This window comes from Arachis duranensis, chromosome 3 (assembly GCF_000817695.3).
Source record: "Arachis duranensis cultivar V14167 chromosome 3, aradu.V14167.gnm2.J7QH, whole genome shotgun sequence".
NCBI classification, from domain to species: domain Eukaryota; kingdom Viridiplantae; phylum Streptophyta; class Magnoliopsida; order Fabales; family Fabaceae; genus Arachis; species Arachis duranensis.
Window position 1 is genome coordinate 22,253,968 of NC_029774.3, and position 13,990 is coordinate 22,267,957.

Consider the following 13,990-nt stretch of genomic DNA (forward strand, 5'->3'; position numbering starts at 1 on the left):
ACAAAATTCTTTTCTGATGTGGAAGGTCAGACTAGGCTGCAACCACAGAGCACACTAAGAATAAATCCCACCGAACCGAAGCTCTGATACCACTTGTTGGGAATAAGACAACATTCCCCCTTGCGAAAATACCTTTGACAGAGAAATAAAATAGACACAATCACAACACAAGAATTTAACGTGGAAACTCCAATTACCGGAGAAAAAACCACGGCCGTTGTCAAATGACAACAAGAGAATATCACTATGTGAAAATTGTTACAACACATAGACTTCTTTCTCTATAACACCAGCACCCCAGTACACCCACACTCTCTCAAAGCAAATATCTAACTACATCTCACAACACTCTCTAATCAAAGAGTATAGAGGAAAAGAAAAATCAGATACAAGCTTAAAGTGTTTCTGACTGGTGCAAAAATAAACTGAGAACTTAGCCTCATATTTATAGCCTAGGCCACCCACTCCATTTGCTATCCTAAGCAATGTGGGACTAATTCAACCAAATCCTAACAATATTTAAATTATAATACGAATATTCTATAAGCATTTAATTCATATTTTTAATATTATATATATAATCGAGTCAATTCACGAGTTAATGAGCTAAATTTATCCAAACTCAAATTCGGCTCATTTAATTTATGAGCTTAATTTCAGACTCAAATTCGACGCACCAACTCACGAATTTAGCTTATCAACCTATTAACGAATCGAGTTTAAACTGGCTTATGAGCTAGTTTGACTCGGTTAGTGACATTTGGATCAACAAAAATTCAGTTTCTGAAAGTGAGTAGTATATTTGATTATTTTAAAAAATAGAGGACTCAACTAATACGATTTGAAAAATTCAAAGACCATTTGAGACATTATCTTATTATAAAATTATCATAATCTACGGAATTTGAGAAAGTCTTTTGAGGAGGCCTAAGGTTTTTTTAATCAAAATTTATAACAATAACTAAATTAAATTAAAATTTGATTAAGAATATTTGTTAATTCTTTAATCTAATCAATGAGTAATTTTAAATCAATCTTTAAAAAAATATTTACCAAAGCAGTTTTTAAATTTTTATTTTGATAGACAAATTAGTTATTATATTAAATTATTTGTCAATGTAAAAGGATTGATATAAAAAATTTTAAAACTTTTAGAAAATATTATATCTTTATTAAATAATAATACATATTAATTTGACAAATTTTTTACCAAAATTTAATCTAAGAATTGATATGTTCTAATAAATAAAAAGTTACGGATTGATTTGGTTATTAAAATTTGTTAAGGATCAAATTGTTTGACTAAAAATTTTTAAAGATTGATTTGAGATATTATTATTCTTTAATAAAAGGTTTTTATTCTTTAAAAATTTTTATAAACATGAAATTTATTAATCAAATCATCAAGTTATCTATATATTATAAGATAAAATTTAAAAAACAATTTTAAAAAAATTTGTAGAATAGGATTTGAACCCATAAATTCATAAAAAAAAAATTAATTCTAATATGTTAACCAAATTAACTATAAAGTCTTTTTTGCTACCATATGTGTAAAACTAATAATTTTTAAAAACTTTGGGATAGGAGGCATGGCCATCTATTGTCAATATTAAGCTCTGTTCCTGAGTATGTACATATTAAAATACAAGTTATATTATCTACCTCAAAACACTTTTTTTGAGCATTCGAAATAAAATAGATTAGTCACCAAAAAAAGAAATAAAATAGATTAAATTTATTGGGCCAATCTATTTATTAGCTTAATCCATGGATTTTTGCTTCAGATTCTTTTAAATTTCGGACTAAACAACTTCATTAATTCAAAAACAAAAATAACGGGTTAAACAAGTAATTCATAAGTTAAATGGATGGCTTGTTTAATTTTTTTCTTTACATTAAAAAAAAAATAGCATTATCTTTAGTATTTCTCTTGAATTTATCTGATAATTTAACTCACCCACTAAAAAAAATATTATGTTTGATTAAAAATGTTGGCCCAAAAGTGATAATAGTTAGTCATTTTTTAACTTAAAATTAATTTTTTAAATACAAAAAAACAAAAAAATACATAATTTTTTAAATTGATTTAGTATATGTTTGTTTATTTAAAATATTATATATATGCTGAAAATTATTTATTATGTTTATGTATATTAATTTATATATTTTTAATATATATTTGATACAAATAAATAAATTTGTGATTAATTTTTTATTTATATAATATATTGTTGTTTATGAATAAATAGCGGTAAAAAATTGGCGGTTGTGAGTGGCGTAACTGGGGGCGGCCCAGATAGCCGCCGACACAGAGAGAGGAGGGAGTCACGTGTCCGCAAAAGACGCAACCTTAGCTTTTGCTTATTTATTTGGGTCCCTCGCTAATCTGCAGTCCGCAGTCTGCAGTGGACCCCACCACGTTAACTACTTGCTACACATATCACCGATGCCGCCTAACTTCTTTCTTCCTTCTCTTTTCTATCTTCAAGTCTCCACACCACTGCGCCGTACATCTTACGTCCGTCCTTATTTCTCCTTTGTATGTTTTCTTTTTAAAACCATTGTAGTATCCGTCAAAAAATAAAAGTAAAAACGGCCTACAGCTTACAAGGTAAATAATAATTTTAAAACTAAAAGAATTTTAATTTTGATAAAATAAACTTTTAAAATAAATTAATTATTAATTTATTATTCTAGATATTTAAACCATTTTATCTAACAGAAATATTTAGGAGTTTATTTGTTCAAAAACAAAGTGTGTATACTCTAGCCTGAAAAACATAAAACCAGTCTACTTAAAAAATAGTAATCTCTTTTACTTGTCCGATCTATTAACAAGAATTCAGTTCTACTCATTTGAATAAGTAACTATTTTTTTAAAATATTTTTTATTATTTTTATCTTATCTAAAAGGTAAAATTTTAATAAATTCTCTATATAAACGGCACGATTACTTATCAATAAAGATAAAATTATTTTAAAAGATAATTATCAATTCTATTATAAATATACTGTCGTCCTTAAATATATTAAAATTCCAATCTACTAAAAGACATGTTTAAAATCCTTGCTAACTTCCAATTTTCACAAAAAATTCATATAGCGGCACCTCAATATTAGAACAAATTAAACTCTACTTTCGAATAACATCAAAACAAGTCAAACACTGCTTTTGAAAAAAATTTAAACCTCACATTCAAACTCAAATCACCGTTTCAACATTTCAGGTGACCCAAAACACAAAATTTAGTATTTGTTAAATTTAATTTTGATATATTATTATTATAAAATAATTTTATATATACATTTAACATATAACGTTACATTAATAAAAATAATTTTTATATTAATTATACTTGTATAAAATATTTTATATTATTAATATATTAAAATTAAACTCTTTATCTTATTAAAGCCAAAATTTTTTAAAAGTCAAAACTAATATTTACTCATTTTTAAAATTTGAGACAAACAAATGGAAAACTCTGCTAATTTAAATTAAGGTGAAAATTCAAGTGTAAGCCGTTAAATAATTTAATTAATTTGACTAAATTTTTATTTAACAATTTTTAAATATTAATTTTACGTGAAACCAATTTACTTGAATTTTTATTTCAAATTAAATAATAATAATATGATATTATGTATGTTTAAAAGAAGTTGAATTATCTAAAATATATGTTTAATTAAAATAAAATACAATATTAAATTTATAATAAAAATACCAAAAATAGAAATTTCAATACTTGCTTATTTGACACGTATAATCACCATGAAAAAAAAGTTAATCCTGAAAAAAAAAATGAGAAGAAACATGCGTGTCCAAAATAGAGTGGGAGGAAACAAAGGCGAATGGAAAGCGATATCTTCTCCACAGATTCCGCCGACGCACCCACCCACCTGGCCCCACCCTAAGCGGCAACCGCTGACGCCACCACTTTCAACATCACCAACATCAACATTGCTTCCTTCCCTCTACCACACTCATTTATTTAATCTTATTTCTTACTCCTAAACCCTCTCAATTTTGTTTAGTCAGAAAGAATGAAATAAAAATAAAATAATAAATAATTTCTCTTAAATATATTTAGATAAAAAAAACGAAAGGAAAAAATATTATAAAAAATAATTTTATTTTTATATTATAAAATATATATAAAAAAAGAATAAGAACAATATTAAAATAATATATAATAAATATTTTATTATTTTTCCATCTAATATTAAAGAAAAAAATTTAATAGGTCTCATCAATTTTTTTATATTATTATTTTTTTCTTCAACCAAACAAAAAAAATAATTGTTTTTGTTCTAATTTTTTTTTCCTTTTTACTCATTTTCCACCCAAACAAACAAGGCCTAAATAACTCTGACGTTAAAATAAAAAACTTACGTTGTGAATTAAGTGCGCTCTTTCCATTCAACCACCAGGTTGTGCTTTTAAGAAAAAAAAATCTTGTTAACATATATTTAAAAAGTACATTTTAAAATATCTCAAAAACTATTTTATTAAAAGTTATTAAAATTTTTTTAACATTTTAATATATTAAATGTAAAATTTAAAAGTTGATATTATTATATTATTAAATATTTCATACAAGATAAGTAGATAACTAAATCCAGAATAAAAATAGATTTGTAATTAAAAACATGAAATGTGGTATTATTAATTTGGACGGCAAAAGAGGTACACGTGCCTTCCACCGTATACATAGACACGAGACACGTAACCGTCAACACGGAGCGCTTTCTGTGGGGCCCTAATACGATACTCCAAAATCTGGTGATTTGTTCCCCACGATTTGCCGTCGGTGCACCAACACCAATACGCTACAAATGCTTAATCCATTTATTAATTAATTATTAATTGTCACTAATAACTTGATTAACTATTCACTATTGTCACCGCATAATCATAATTATTATCCACTGGTTGGAACTTGGAAGAGTCAAGCGCACTACTATTTTGCTAGCTAATCCCCAACTGTACCAGTGTCAGCAGCTCCTGCACCACGCACACCTTTACACCTTTTTTTTATTTTTTATTTTTCCCCTCACGCGCAATTGCGCAAAGGTAAGAATTTGATTTTCAAACGGAGATCGTATCGTTTTCAGTCAGGCTTCCTTGACACACAATCATTTCTTTCGTAGTTAAGCCTTAAACACACCCTTCTCTCGTACAACTTCACACTGATTTATTTTAATTAGTATGAATAGGTTGTTGGCTTGTTGCTAAGTTTTAATTGTTACATGACTATTGGTGGTTCTTTTACTTGTTATTAATTTATCAACTTATCAATTGTCATAGTTTATAAAATTCAGCGGCCTAAACAAGTATATATCCTACAGAACTTGCATCCTGAACAATTAATTACATTAGAGTTGAAATTAGTTGCACCAGTGGGAAAAAAAAAACAAGCAATAGGACTTTTTCAAGAAAAAATTGAAAAATTGTCAATATATAATATGAAAAATATCAAATCATCTAATAACGAAAAAACATCTTTATGTAATTAATTAACTAAAACAACACATCATGATACAGTGGAAGAAAATTAACATTAGCCAGAATTACATATCAGATCAGAGGTTACAGAAATTTATGAGATCAAAGGGCTTTCGGATCAAGTTCCTTTAACTGAAATGAACCTACTTAAAAATAAAAAAGTAAACTAACTTATTTACATCAAAAAGATATAAGATGTGTAAACATCTTAATCTCCCTCAAAAACAATGGAAGACTAATCTTCGGAGCTAAAAACTAAAAGGGAAAAAAACACCTTGTGCATTTTCTTTTTCTTTCTGGGTACGGTATAAAAAATTAGAAAAAGTAAAAAAAAAAGGGAAAAAAGGAGTTAAGCATCCATTGGCGGAGCTAGGTTGAGATCGAGATTGAGCTCTCTCTTGGGCTGGCAATCAACGACGGAGGAAGAATCCGAGTCACTATGTGCCGAACTTCCAAACCCGGTCCTAATCTCGTATGGACCCGGTTCGAACCGTACGGGAAAGCTTTGCCCAAAGAACTCAGCCCGACCGACGGTTGGATCTAAAAAGAAAACCGGCCGTACGGGAGCCACCACACCATCAACAACCGTACCGCCGGCAACGCCAAACGGCATGAGCTGATGATGCGGCGGCGGAAGTGGCTGCTGCAACGGAAGGAACGGAAACCGCTCAATCACCGTGACGTCGCGGCGGCGCGTGACCTCACGCTCCGGTGTTGATGACTCAACAGTGCTGCTCTGGCTAGGACTCTCGCCGGCGCTATTATTCTTGTTGATGTTGAGGTTGGCGTTTTCGTTGGGAGAGGGCGAAGAAGAAGCGAGTGGGAAGTTGGTCTTGGCTTTGGAGCCACGGAACTGTCTTGCGGCAGCGTCATAAGCCATGGCAGCTTCTTCGGCGGTGTCGAATGTTCCAAGCCAAACGCGGCTCTTCTTACCCGGATCCCTGATCTCGGCGGCGTAACGGCCCCATGGCCTCTTACGGACGCCCCTGTAATGAAGTTCTTTATTGTTAGTGTTGTTGCCATCGTTGGTAATGACGGTGCCGTTGATCTTGTTTTTTGTGGCGGGCTTCTTCTTTTCTTTCAAAGCCATGGAAGGTGGGGTTTTCATAGTGTTAGTTACGTGCTGTGTATGCTTATGTTTTTGCCTTTGGTGGTGTGGTTACAACGGTGTGGGAGGGATGGGGTATATATAATTACGGTGCCAGCTTATTTTTTTAAATGGTGGGAATTTTGTGATTAGTTATATTAGTCAAAGCGGGGTAATGTGGTGTATTAAATGGGTAGAGAAATATTTTAAAGTATTTTTTTTTTAATTTTTGTTGTTGATAGTGTAGTGTTGTGGAGGAGAGACGCCGCCCAAAGGAAGTGAAGGAGAAAGAGGGTTGGATAAAAGGGAAGTTACGTGGCACGCGGGAATTTCGAGACAAGCGGCGAGGAGTGGGCCTTGGTTCCGTGCGTGCCGGCTTATTTTAAACTTAAGGGCCCGCATTTTCGGCTCCAAAATTCTACGTCCATGCATCTCTCTTCTCCCCCTCTCTTTACAACGCGTGGCATTCCAAGCACTCAGCGGCCACCACCAAGAAGTTCTACTATGGTCTTTTTTTGTTTTCAATGAAATTTTGTAAAACTAGATAATCAGATACAATACCAAATAATCAGATATAAAGTATTTTTTAAATAAATTATAATGATATTTTTAGTATTTTATTAATAATAAATATAAATTAATTTTTAAATTATTTTTAATATTTTTTTAGTTATATAATATATTATTTTAAATTTATTTTTTAAGATACATATTAAAAAAAATTTAATATATTAACACATAATAGTGTTTAAATATGTTTAACTATATTTAAAAAAATTATTTTTTATTAAAATTCAGTTTACTACAAAAAATACGTATATTGAAAAAATATTAATAAATATTATATCAAAATATATTCAATATGTACATTTGACAAATTAGAGAAGTGTTAATAGGAAATGGACATACAATCGAACTCACCAAACTACAATGTTATTGAGTTCCTAATTCAATTGATAAATTACGATTAAAATAATAAATTTAATTATAATTAAATAATCATATAAATTTTTATTTTTTAATTTTCATTAATAAAAATATTTTTATTTTTAAATTTATAAATAGAATTTAACGTTATTTATATAATATATTTCATAGAAAAAAACATCTTGTAAGTAAATAATAATTTAGCCTAATTTGGATGAATTTGACTAAAATAATTTATCCAACTTTGACTAATTTTTATCGATTTTGAGTAAATTTAATCGAATTAATTGTTTAATCGGTTTAAATGATAATCAAACTCGATTTAGTAATTAGAATTGGATTTGATAACTATAGATTCAATAGTATTTTTTGTTATGATAAATATAAATGCCCATTCTTCTAATCAAATCATTTTGGGTGGTCCAAAAATTTAATAATAGATGGTGCAAAAGCTTTAAAATTAAATTGTATATTTATGAAGCTATAAAAAATAATATTTTTACACATATAAATAAAGATAGTATATTATGTGAATTACACACACAAATAATAAAAACATTCTCCTTTTTTTTATACACTACTAATAGTTTCTTTCTCATTTTATTACTGTATATAAATATATATAAATCATATTTATTGAGTTAACTATATTAATATTAGAGTCTTTTATTTACACATCTTTATTTTATATTTAGTACATCTTTCTTAATTATTTTTACAACACGTTATTAACACGAGACTCTGATCAAATTTTAGAAAGATTCAGGTAACAAATTTTTGTTATGTTGAAACTCTCTCATCTTGAATTTAATACTCTTGATATAACTGGAAACAATTATTTATCATGAATACTAGATGATGAAATTCATCTTAATTTAATGGATTTTTGAGATACCATTAAAGTAGAAAATAATACATTCCAAAACGATAAAGTCAAAGCCATTATCTTCCTTCGTCGACATCTTGACGAAGGATTGAAAAATGAACATCTTATACTAACAGATCCTACAGATCTTTGGAAAAACCTTGAAGAAAGGTATAATCGTCAAAAGATAGTGATACTTCTTCAAGCCCGGTATGAATAGACGCACTTGCGTCTACAAGATTTAAAATATATAAGTGAATATAATTCAGCAATGTTTTGAATCACCTCACGAATGAAATTATGTGGGAAAAAGATAACTAATAATAGTATGTTAGAGAAAACTTTCTCGACTTTTCATGCCTCGAATGTGCTCCTACAACAGCAGTATCGAGAAAAAAGATTTAAAAAATATTCTGAGTTAATTTCTTGCTTTCCTGTTGTTAAACGCAGCAATGAGTTGCTTTTAAAAAACTATGAAGCGCGTCCAGCTGGCGCCGCCCCATTTCTTGAAGTAAATGCGACAAATCATAACCCCAGAAGAGAGAAATAGCAAGGTTTTGGCAATAAGACAATTTATGTTCAGAAAAAAATCTCACCAGAAGTGGAATAAAGAAAGAAACAATGAGTATAATAAATTAACAGAAGATAAATATTTTCGTTGTGGTAGAAAGAGCCATTGGTCGCGTACCTGTCGTACTTCAAGGCACCTAGTCGATCTTTATCAAGTATCTTTGAAAAAGGACGACAAAGTAAAGGAAACGAATTTTGTTTCAAATGATGCTGAAAATTACACCAATCATTATGATGCATCTGATTTCTTTGAGGATCCTAAAGGAAATATTGGTCATTTGATCAATGATGAAATAGTTTAATATGTGAGATTGTTAAGTATTCATGTAAATAAATAATGTAAAAAAACTTCTTGTTAAGTTTTATTTTCTATGCATCTGAATTTTAAGTATGATGTATATAAATAATGTTTAATAAAATATTTACGAATTTCGAAATTACTAAACGTGTCAAGTTCTAAAATAATAATAATAAAATTTTTAGTATATGAAACTATATACAGTATATCTTAAAAAAACAATCAAGAAAAGAATTTTACTACACATATACTTCTACTCATTTTATTATTATTTGTCTTTGAAGAAAATGGCAATGACATATATTGAAAATGTTTGTCTTGCGGATAGTGCAAGTTCACATATTATTCTCAAAAGTATTATATATTTTACTCATCTTGTGCCAAAAAAAGAATATGTTAATACTATTATTGGCTCAGAAAATGTGATAGAAGGCTCTGGAAGAGCTATAACTTTGTTTCTTGGAAGAAAAAAAAATCATAATAAATAATGCACTATTATCTACTAAGTCTCTAAAAAACTTATTGAGTTTCAAAGATATTAGTCGAAATGGATATCATATTTAAACAATGAATGGAGGAAATCATGAGTACTTATGTATCAAAACTCATAATTTAAATAAAAAAGTTATATTAGAAAAGTTACCCTCACTTTCAATTGGGTTATATTAGACCAAAATTAGTGCAATTGAATCACATAGCATTGTAAACCAAAAGTTTACTAACCCAAATGAATTCATAACTTGGAATGATCGATTGGGTCATCCGGGAACAACTATGATATGGAGAATTATTGAAAACTCTCATGAATATTCACTAAAGAACCATAAGATTTCTTAAAATTAGTGAATTTTGTTGTGCTGCATGTTCTCAAGGAAAGTTGTTTTTAAGGCTATCACCAGTAAAAATTTGATTTGAGTCCCTTAAATTCTTAGGAAGGATTCAAGGTGATATATGTGGATCTATTCATCCACCATGTGGATCTTTTAGATATTTTATGGTCCTAATAGACCCATGCTCGAGATGGTCACATGTGTGCTTATTGTCTTCTCGCAATGTGATGTTTGCGAGATTACTTGCTCAAATTATTTGATTAAGGCACAATTTTAAGAAAATTCAATCAGAGCAATTCGTCTTGATAATGCTGGTAAATTTACTTCCCAAATCTTTGATGCTTATTGTATGGCTAACGGAACAAGCATTGAATATCCAATAGCTCATATTCACACACAAAATAGGTTGGCAGATTCACTCATTAAACGCCTCCAATTAATTGCTAGACATTTACTTATGAGAACAAATCTCTCAACTTTGCCTTGGGGGCATGCTATTTTACATGCCGTAGTACTTATTCGCGTGAGGTCAACAAGTTACCATCAGTTCTCTTCTATGCAATTAGCCATTGACCAGCAACCAAATATTTCCCATTTAAGGATATTCGGGTGTGTGATATATGTTTCCATCACCTTCTCGCACCAAAATTGAACCCCAAAGAAAATTAGGAATATATGTTAGATATGATTTTCTCTATAGTGAGATATCTTGAGATACAAATTGGAGATGTATTTAAAGCTTGATTTGCGGATTGTCATTTTGATGAATCAAAATTTTGAACATTAGGAAAAGAGAATAAGCTTCCTGAAAAGGAACTTAATTGGAATGCATAATCCCTAATGCATTTAGATCTTCGATCAGGACAATGTGAACTAGAATTTCAAAAGATTATACATTTGCAAATAATAGCAAATGAATTGTCTGATGCATCTTCTAATACAAAGAGGATAATTAAATCTTATATACCAGTTGAAAATGCCCCAATTCGAATTGATGTTCCAGCTGGACAAGCGACCAATGAAACAAATTCACGCCAGAAGTATGGTAGACTTATCTGTTCCAAAGAAAAAAATCCTCGAAAAAGAAAAGAGAAAAATATTACTCCTATTGAAAAAGATAAAGACATAGTAAAGATACCTGTAATTGTTCGAAATTCTGATATAGTTTTGACACCATAAGATGTTCAGGTACTTGAAAATTGTGAAAATGACGAGATCTCGATAAATTATGCCTTTACAGGAGAAAAATGGGACCCAAATATGAAAATTGTCAATAAAATATTTGCATATAATGTGGCATTAAATATCATGCATAAAAGTAAGGATTTTAAGCTAAGAATAATCGAAGAATGTCGACAAAGAAATGATTGGCTAAAATGGGAAGATGTTATGAAGGCTGAGTTAGAGTCACTTACAAAACGTGAAGTCTTTGGACCTGTAGTTTGTACACCAGAAGATGTAAAACCTGTTGGATACAGATGTGTATTTGTGAGAAAATGAAATAAGAAAAATGAAGTTGTACGCTACAAGGCTCAACATTTTTGCTCAAGGTTTTTCACAAAGGTCCGGTATAGATTATGAAGAAACATATTTCCCTGTAGTGGATGTAATAACATTGCGTTATTTGGTCAGTTTATCTACGTACCATAAACTACATATGCATTTAATGGATGTGGTAACAGCCTATTTATACAGATCATTAGATCGTGATATCTATATGAAGTCTCTGAAGACTAAAGATGTCTAAACCTTCCAATGAATATTCGTAGGGATTATACTCAGTTAAATTGCAAAAATTTTATATGGTCTAAAACAATCTGGAAGAATGTGATATAATCGTCTTACTGAGTATCTAACCAAATACGGATTCAAGAATGATGACATCTGTCTTTGTATTTTTATAAAGAAATCTGCATCTAGATTCATCATAATTGCTATATACGTTGATGATTTAAATATCATTGGAACTCCTGAAGAGATTCTTACAATTATAAAAGCTCTAAGGTAGCGTTTGGTGGAGAGACAAAGACAGAAAGACTGAGACTGAGAGACAAAGACTAAGAGATAGAGATTGAAATAAATATCAGTATTCTGTTTGGTGCAAAATGGGAGATAGAAATTGAAACAAGAATAAAACTCTAATTTAATTTGGACAAAGGATAAAATTGGAATTAATTAATTGAAATGAGGGTATTTTAGGTATTATTAAAATTTCAGTCTCCATCTCTAAAAATTTTAATCTCTTGTGTCCCCACTTTTTTGAGGTACTGAAATACTGAAATTTTGGAGACAAAGACAGAAAATTTAGTACCAGTCTTTGAACCAACAAACATGATATTGAGTCTCAGTACCTCAAAACAAATACTACCTAAAGAAGAGTTTTAGATAAAAGAACTTGAAAAGATTAAATTTTGTCTCGACCTGCAAATCAGATCGAGCATACAAAAAAATAAAATCTTTATTCATCAAATAACATACACAGAAAATATCATGAAGAGATTATATACGGATAAGTCACATCTATTAAGTACCCCAATGATCGTAAGGTCTCTGGATGTGAAAAAGAACCAATTTCGTCCTAAAGAAGAAAATAAAGATATCTTTGGTCATAAAATACCATATCTTAGTGCTATTGGAGTACTAATGTATCTTGCTAATAATACACGATCCGATATATCATTTGTTGTGAATTTACTAGCAAGGTACAGGTCCTCTCCAACGAGAAGACATTGGAATAGAATCAAACAAATCTTTAGATATTTTCATAGAATAGTTGATATGGGATTGTTTTATCCATATAAATCCAAGTCACAACTAGTTGGCTATGCAGATGCAGGATACTTATCTGACACACACAAAGAGAGATCTCAAATAGGATATTTGTTCACATATGGTGGTACAACTATATCATGGAGGTCCACGAAACAGACGATTGCAGCAACATTCTTTAATCATACTGAAATATTAGCGATATATGAAACTAGTCGCGAGTGTTTTTGCCTCATAAGATAATTCCAACTGTTCTAAGATAATACAACATGCACTACTCAACTTAAAGATGCATACATCAAAGGAGATAAAATAAAACATATTTCTCCCAAATTCTTCTTCACTCATGACCTTCAAAATCAAAGAATAATTAATGTCCAATAGATCCGCTCAAGCGATAATTTGGCAGATTTATTTATAAAGTCACTCCCAAAATCCTCCTTTATAAGATTGGTACATCATAATAGAATACGCCGATTTTAATATATTAAATAATGTTGACAAGAGGGGGGAGATTATACTCTTTTTTCCTTAGTCAGATTTTTTTCTTATTGGGTTTTTCTTGACAAGGTTTTTAATGAGGCAGTCCCTATCACAAATGATATTGTACTTTTTTCTTTCACTCAAGTTTTTTTTTTCATTGGATTTTACTTTAGTTAGGTTTTAACGAGGCATAATCCAAAATGGACATTTAAGATGGAGTGTTATGATAAATATGAATGTCCATCCTTCCAATCAAACTATTTTGGGTGGTGCAAAAACTTAATTGTGGACGATACAAAAGTTCTAAGATTGAACTGCACATTTATGAAAATATGAAAAGATAATATTTTTACATGTATAAATAGGAATAGTATGACATGTAAATTACATACAAAAATAATAATAAAATATTTTTCTCTCTTTATACATTACTAATAGTTTCTCTCTATCTCTCTTTTTTATACTGCATATAAATATACAAATCACATTTATTGAATTAATTATATTAATACTAAAATTTTCTACTTATACATCTTCATTTTATATTTAGTATATTTTTTATTTATTTTTATAATATTCTTGATAAAAAGATACTAAAAATCTCAAAAAATATTTTTAAACTACTACCTCTTCTATCAGAGTATTTTTTGAA

The 13,990-nt window shown here is 29.4% G+C and overlaps 1 protein-coding gene across 1 annotated transcript; it reads right to left on the reverse strand.

Moving 5' to 3' along the window:
• Positions 1–5,543: 5,543 nt before the first annotated feature.
• On the reverse strand, positions 5,544–6,733 carry LOC107478101 (ethylene-responsive transcription factor 9). The gene has a single exon (XM_016098228.3). The coding sequence runs from the start codon at positions 6,615–6,617 to the stop codon at positions 5,859–5,861; it is 759 nt and encodes a 252-aa protein (XP_015953714.1). The 5' UTR covers positions 6,618–6,733; the 3' UTR covers positions 5,544–5,858.
• Between the last annotated feature and the right edge of the window lie 7,257 nt (positions 6,734–13,990).